This window comes from Orbicella franksi, chromosome 2 (genome assembly GCF_964199315.1).
Source record: "Orbicella franksi chromosome 2, jaOrbFran1.1, whole genome shotgun sequence".
NCBI classification, from domain to species: domain Eukaryota; kingdom Metazoa; phylum Cnidaria; class Anthozoa; order Scleractinia; family Merulinidae; genus Orbicella; species Orbicella franksi.
In genome coordinates, this window is record NC_138146.1 from 36043685 (window position 1) to 36051813 (window position 8129).

An 8129-nucleotide genomic window follows, 5' to 3' on the forward strand; every position below is an offset into this window, starting at 1 on the left:
CTATTATGCTGACAAAATGGTACTATTATGCTCGAAATTATACCGGCAAAATGTGTCAACCCTTGTTAAATTTCCCTGTTTCTCCTCAGCTATATGTATTTTTATTCGAGTTTTGATTGGTTTGTTGATGCCTTGTGTGAATGGCTTGAGTGATTACTGTTTTGGTTTTGGTTTTACGACACTTACCCTATCATGGCCACTAACTCTTTCAATATAAAAAAAAAATTATCAAAATCTTCCTAGCCTCGATATGTTTGAAATTACCCAAATGCCCTTATTATATGGCTTGTTTCTGTAGCCGATATAACGCGCGCTCTGATTGGCCAATTGTAGTTCTCGGTTTGATATTTTCCCGTAAAGACATCATTCTCGGTTAATATGTAGTTATAAATCACCCCTTAATCGTTTGACTGAGAAAAATCCAATCAGATTGGTTGAGAGCAGCTTAATGTTTAGTCAGTTCAGTGCAAAAGTAGCAAGTACAGTCGGACCTGTATAACGGCCACCGTACCCTCGGGACTTGAGGAACTGGCCACTTAATACAGGATCACTAAAAATACTCACTGGGCGTGGGCTAATGTCAATTTTAATGGCTTATCTACAAAAACAGTTCATGCAAGGAAACAATAGGACAATCAACACTCTTTCAAACGATCAATACTTCAAACAAGGTTCAGTGCCAACTTGTAACGTAATTAGCGATATAATAAACGCAACATTATGTTTAAGTACTGTGCGATAAATTGTCCTCTACTCTTCTACGGTATACGGTACTGTAATTCTATGACTTACAGTTCACAACAAAATATTTCATAGTTCTTACGTTCAATTTCATAGCTGTTACGTTCAGAGTGGCCCCTTAATACGGGTAAAATAACAAAGAAAGACAAACATAGGGCTGCTACAGGGTGGCCGCGGCCGCGGCCGCTTAATAGAGGTGGTCGCCCAATACAGGTAACAATTACAGCGTTTGTATGGGCGAAAAATCGGGACTTTGAAAACTAGCCGCTTAATACAGGGCCGTTATATACAGGTCCAATAAGTTACAATATTTAGCCTCTTCTACTCTCGTGTGACCGAAGTTTTCTTCGAATGTGGAAGGGTAAGGCTAATTTGTATTCTTCAAGGCGTATTACATTAAGGAGCGACATTAGCTGTAAAAGGTTACTTAATATGGTTAGGTGTGATGAATTTAGTACGTTTACCCGATCTAAATTCTACTAATGTAGCTCCTTTTCTGGGAGATAGTCGTACGTTATAAGATCGTCCCAAAATGACAAAAGCTGCTAAAAACACACGGTCTACAATGGGCCTTATCGTAGACGAGCCCGGCGGCGTGTAACTGTGTTTTTCTTTTTTTTTTTTCGGTTTTTACTTTTTGTCAAAAGTTGATCTTTTCCTTACTACATTTCAAGTAGTAAAAAATATCTGTGCGTGGGAACATTTTGGGCGCGAACGTCCTTGAAAGAGGGTCCAGGTTTTATTTTTTCTTTTGCTGCCTTTTTTATTGTAACTGTTTTGTAGAGCCTGAAATCAATTAAGTTGAAACTAAAGGTCACAAAAACATTACAGTGCGATTACTCGAACCGGGCCACTTGGAAAAGAGGTAACCAATCAGAACGCTACCTGAGAACAAATGACAGCGATCTTTTTCTCAAATAAACAATGATCATTGAAGAATACGAACAATAGACCTTAACAAAATTGAAAACCCAACAAAGTGCGAAGTGTTGCGAATCTCTCAGGAAACTTTGCCATTTGTTGATTGGTTAGTTTCGATCCTAAATTTTGTACGCGTTTCAACGGTTTCGGTTTAGTTGTCGCAAAATGAGTTTTCAAGCTAAATTTTTCGAGCGAGATCTATAATCATGATTATTCGTCGTCAAGGACTGAATGTCTCAGAGTGTATATTATATAACGCAGAGGAGTCGATAGTGTTTATGTTTTCACGTCAGACAGACCGTTACCCACCGTCACAAGAAGCTACCAGTCCATTGTTCTCAGTGTACGTTTTGATTGATTAGCCGTTTTCCTTAAGGTGGCCAGGTTCAAATCAGAAAACAGAAAACTGAAATCAATGCAACATCATAGTGGTAATAATAGATTCGGTCATTCGTTCTTCAAAACCCGTGGATTAAATAACCATATGCAGACCGTCTCTCAAGTTTTAAGGATTTTAACTCCTTCTCTTTACACCCAGCTTTTTCGTGAATACCAGGAGTATTTCACGCTGCGAAAGTTAACCAAAGAAGATGTGCACAGTACATGTCCTTAGTGTAACCGTAATTTGAATGGATCACCCCCAAAAAACTCCCCTGTAGCAATTCACGTTAATTAAATGAAGTAAATCTTGGTTTGTACGCAATTTTGGAGTACCCAGTCTACTTGGGAACAAATTTAAGACACTTTTGTCGCTCTCATCAACATTTCTGCAAGGCTTTGTTATTACGTTGAACTTTCCAATATCATTGTTCTTATTCTACTGAGAATAAACACAAAACTGATATTCTGGGTTATTTAGTTATCGTATATGTTAAACAACAGTCTCTATTCTTTGTCAAAGTCCTGCATGTTATGTTCCCATATTGGAAGGGGTCTTTGCCACTTAACGCTACCTTTGATAATTTTCTTTTCTGGCATATTTAAAACATTTCGTTTTCATCATTCTCTTATATTAAATCCAGCATTTTCTTTGCTTCTGTTACTCGGACTGCTGGCATTGACAAGGCTGGCTTCAGTTCCTTCGCTTGACTTGATCTTAAAGGATAAAACATTGACCATAACGAACTCTTCGGACCCCTCGACTTCTCTTCCTACACGCATTTTGAGACGAACGCCGGGGTTGCGAAGTCCGCGACAAATTGGGCAACACCTCACCACAGCAACCTTGAATTGTTTCCTATATTCCGAGTGGAATGCAACGTAAATTATTGGGTTCATCGCACTGTTTGCATAAGCAAGTAGAGTTCCTCCAAACCACAGAAACTCAGGAGGACATATGTGTAACATGAAATAGTTGATGAACAGAACCACGTGTTGTGGAAGCCAGCAAATTGCAAACACCATGACGCTGACGATCAGCATCTTGGTCACCTGCACTGTCATGCGTGTTCGCCTGTGGGAATTGCCGAATGACGAGACTTGCCTCTTCGTTTGTCGTCTCCACAGCTTAATGCCAATGCATGAATACAATACGAAGATGGCAATGAGTGGGCATGCGTACACAAGAACGAAGAACACGATCTGAAACACTTGGGAAGCTCTTATCGTATCAAGTGGGGACCAGTCCTCCACGCAGTAGAATACCCCGTCACCATAGTAATCTACTACTTTGATATGGAAGAAAAACGGGATCGTGACTAGAAAGGAACAAAGCCAGATACCCGCCACTATTGCTTTGGCCAGTTTGAAAGTTATTATTCGCTTAAATGGAAATACAATAGAGCAAAATCTCTCGACAGCAATTGCTGTCATGATGAGAATGGAACAAACAACGCAAAGATTGAGCACCACAATGATTCCAACACAGTAGATTTGTCCAGCGATGCCGCCAAATGCTTCATCGTTCCCAGTGACTTCGGTCTTCAATAACACAGACATGTTAAAAACTGTTATCAAGAGATCGACGACGGCCAAGTTGACAATTAGATAATGGGTCACCGTGTGAAGTTTGATGTTGTTTCTTACGACGTACAAGACAAAGATGTTCCCGACGAGTGACAAGATGATAACCAGAAGGACACTTGCTGCTCGGGCCGACTGCTGCCAGAGAGTCATACTCGGATAGGGACATGACCGGCCTCCCTCTTCATACTCTGTTGTGATGTTGGTTGTGTTGTTCATCCTGAGTTGTGTTTATCTATCCAAGTGAGGAGGTAAATTAGACACAGGAATAACTACATCATCACAAGTCCTCAGTCATGTCGAAATGTTAAAGCCAGTGCTTTTTCGCCTAGCTGTTGTGCTACAAACCTCTTGTCCAAAATCGTCGCTTATGTTATCTGCAGCACTTTGAAACTCTAACAGTGTTGCTGTTATTACACGAACTGGTTCATTGTGAAGTCAGCTGCTAACATAGATTAAAATCCATCTTACTTTTCTACCTTTGTTTTCATAAGAAGCTTTAATTGTTCTCTTTATCGTTCTGATTCGTCTGTTTAAGATTACAGCAATCAATTTTCTTTGAGGCAAATGTCATTTTTATGTCTCATATCTGAATGAGTCATATGATTCTAGGTGTAATAAGGATTAAATGGAAACGTTGTCGTAATAGCTTCGCGCTTTACTGTTACCCGATTGGTCCCTTACATTAGTTTTAGAAGTTCTGCCAACGTTATTCGTTGTCTATTTGCTGAGCGTTGTATTTTCTTTTTGAGCCTATTACCTTAGAAGATTACCTCCTCAGTCCTTTAATTGGGCATCGTATCGGCTAAAAGAGAGATACAACTTATTCTACGATCTGCTTGCGTTCATTGCTTCTCCGCTAAGCAAGCGGTTCAGCTAAAAATAATCAAGGTATCTGACTGGTTACACGAGCAGTCCATTTTCTTCCATTTTTTCGTCTTGATCATGTAGTTGAACATTTTGTCGACGACCACGTTTTTGTGTCCGCAGATGCCAGCAATATCGACCTCATTGTTTTTCTTTGTTTGTTAGTTAGTTTGTTTGGCTTTGTTACTGTTCATAAGTTGACCTAAACTCGGTACACATGAAATGAAAAAAGAAAGAAAAAGTTCGTGGTTAATATATCTATTTATTATATGGCTGTGTCTCACAAGGACTGGGAACTACCGAATTCACGAATTTGATTGGCTGAAGTTGGTGTGTACAGACCTCACTTCATTCGGTCTATACTCACGACCTCGGTCAAGATTCTCCCATACAGACCTCCAGCTCGGTTAATAAGAGCTAAATATGGGCCTCACGCTTGGTCAATATTTTAAATTCCATCCTAGATGTCGCGTCGCTAATGCACATATTAATCTGTTCGATTCTGCTTTGAACTAACATTGGCTGTCAGTGGAAATTAAAATTTTCCGGGAAAAAATGAAAAATGAAAAAGCGACCAACAATACGTCTTATGTAGGAAATTGCTTGTGCGATTAAAAACTTTGATCATAAGCACAATTTGCCGAGTGTCTGTAAGTCATAAAATCTACATAACAAGTTAAGTATATATCACGGTCTTTTAGCAATTTAGAATGTTTTTGAAAAGAAATGGTTTCGATCGATTGCCGGCCCAGATTTTGGTTGGACTCGGGCAATAACTCTGCCATGATATACATGAAGCTCACATAGAAATTACAACTGGGCCCCTATGCCACAAAGATCATGCAATTATATACATACCGATCGTTGACGTATCTGACAAATTAGCTCACAAGATGAAAATTAGTAGAGGATAACGTCGAATATCCGTTTACAAATTTAGCAAAACCATATTCAAATTTGTATGAGAATTTTTAAGTTATAAACAGGGTTCCCAACGAAGCACAACAACAACAACAACAACAAAAGAACTAACCTCCGTTTTCAACAGAGAGAATACTACCGCTCACTCAAAAGAAATGTTGCTATTTCCTTGACCAGCCATATTGTGAGAAAAAATGCAAAAACCGGCGAGACATTTAATTAAGCTGACAAGTAAAAGTCACTCTTGTTTACTGGAAGAGTCACGTTCTGTCGGCAGGTGAACAACATGGTTTCAATTACTTACTTGTCCCCCGAGATTGGCTGTCGATACGTCCAGACGTAAAGGTTCAATTTCGTTGACGCCAACTCAAATCAGTGGTGAATATTTTTCTTGCTTCTCTAAATCTTGGCTAAGAAATCGTGATGTACTATTCTCTGCGGCTTTTGAGATATTTTCGGGTAACAGTATTTCCCTGTCACGATAATTGCCAGACTCGTTATTTTGGCGGTTCTCCAAGCGACAACTAAGAAATGAAACTTGTTTTAATCATAAAACGAAGCTGAAAGCTATTTTGAAATAACCAGCGTATGGCGGGGCAGTCTCCAGCAGAGGCAAAATCACATTTCCTTCGAACAGAAGTATTATAAGCTATCGTATTTTCCCACAATGAAACGTACAAATTTCCAAGATTAGTTACCGCCAACCCACCAGAAAACTGTGAGTTTTTTGTTTGTTTTTTTATTTTCATTTTCGTTATACCATAATTTACAACAAAACTACTTTGGACTTAGTCCTCCACACAAAGACATGATCTTGGGTGATGTTAATCAGAAATGTTATTCTCATTTAACAAATACAGTTTTAATACAAGTGCTGCTAGCAATAAAACCCGTACAGATGACTCAGAAACAAAAATAAGCAGGAAGAAATTAGAAGAAATGGATCTGTTTACAGTTTTGATTAAACGCATTACCGTATGTGAGCAGTTTTGGGTTTTATAAGTAATCGGAATTCATCTCATTTCCCTTGTCCTTTGGAAGACGAAATTCTGAAGAACTCTTTTGCTGATGAGCTCTCGGCTTCTCCTAGAAGGTTAAATTGAGCTTCGATTGGCTGTAAAATTAATTCGACTGAGTACAAGCGAGGCATGAGAAGACGTACAAATAAAATTAATTTCAGAATTGACACAAAATCGAACTTTGAAGACCTCCCACGTTAAATGAAAAAACAAAACTTACACACACAGCACACGCTTTGTCAGTCGTTTCACTGTGGAGAGATGTTTGGGGACTAAAAGATCGCGTTAGCATATCTTTTACTCCGCAAAAGGCCTCCGTTGAAGATTGTTACATATATTTGTTTGACATGCCTAGCTTTTCAGAGTGCCGCCTACCAGTGAAAGTCAGACAAATTCTTCAGTAATTTCGCGGCAAGGGTCGAAAATTCGATTTCGCTCATATTCTTATGGTAGATAGGCTAGGGCATGACAAAAACTGCTGGCTAGTTTTTTTGGCAAAATATCCTTTTATTTCAAAGAAACATGCAAATTACCAAATCCATTAAAATGGTCATTTGACGCACCATTTTATCAAGCAAGTTTGAGAGCCTCGCATGCAAGACCACGTCATTCTTCCGACTTCAAAACACTCAAATATTTTTGTGCAATGTTGATTTAAGGAAATGTTGCGTTGTCTTTTTGGGTGCAAAATAATTAAATTTCGAAGACATGTATTTCATTCACTTGAAAGTACTTCGTGAATATGATTAATTTTCACCATGTGCGAAACCTTCGAATGGACTAAGCTTCTGGTGGTTGAATCGCAGAAGGATGGTCCACAGATTCCTGTAAAAATTTCTTTGGGCAAATGATTGTGAGCGACGCGAGAGCTTTTCAAAGTACGCCACAATGCAAATATTTGACCACCCGTCCTCAAATTTCAATTTTCGGGTTAGACGTATATTTTAGCATGTGCCACATGACTTGACCTATGTAGAGTTGAAATAGACACAGAGCTGATAATTTCGAAATGTTCTAACCTTATTTGTTGTAAAAGGCAAGTCCAAAGCCGATTTGAGGTGTTTCTAGTCGATCTCTCACCATTCGTCGCACATAAAGCAGAAGTTTGCTTTTGTTTACACAAGGTTAACGTCCAATGTACATCGCCTACTGCAACCTAGCCTATTATTGGTCGAATACCATGCGTCTATAACCATCTGTCTGCGCATATGAACATCACTGCATCTAAGTCAAAATCGGCTGAGTCATCTGTAGATAGTTGCTTGCTTTGCACTGCGCCAAAATATTACGTTTGATCGATTGCTGACCACTGCTGATAAGCGTGTCGGCGCAGCACAATCTTACAGCCGCTATTTGTTTGTCACGCAATGCTGTCACGGCATATGCTGCGCATTTTGATTTATTTTGTATAGAGCACTCTCAGGATAAGTGAAATAATTTAATCATTGTTCATCTGTTTGTTCATATATATAATAATAATATGTGTATATTTATATAATCGTATTCTATAGTGTACGTGGCCTCGGTCCAAATCACGTTTGCTGCATACGATTGCATAAAAAAGGTCTGTTTTGAAAAACAATGTCGGCTGCTGTTCTAAACCTTGTTAGTTCTTCACTGTTTGACCGACGCGACAGCGATAAACGTGAGAAGTTAAATATTTGTTTTTCACCGTTTGATCGACGCGACAACATAAAC

The 8129-nt window shown here is 39.0% G+C and overlaps 1 protein-coding gene across 1 annotated transcript; it reads right to left on the bottom strand.

Annotated features, from left to right (window-relative positions):
• Window positions 1-258: 258 nt before the first annotated feature.
• Window positions 259-7833, bottom strand: LOC145479616 (substance-K receptor-like). Its single transcript, XM_081458024.1, has one exon. The coding sequence runs from the start codon at window positions 3841-3843 to the stop codon at window positions 2662-2664; it is 1182 nt and encodes a 393-aa protein (XP_081314150.1). The 5' UTR covers window positions 3844-7833; the 3' UTR covers window positions 259-2661.
• Between the last annotated feature and the right edge of the window lie 296 nt (window positions 7834-8129).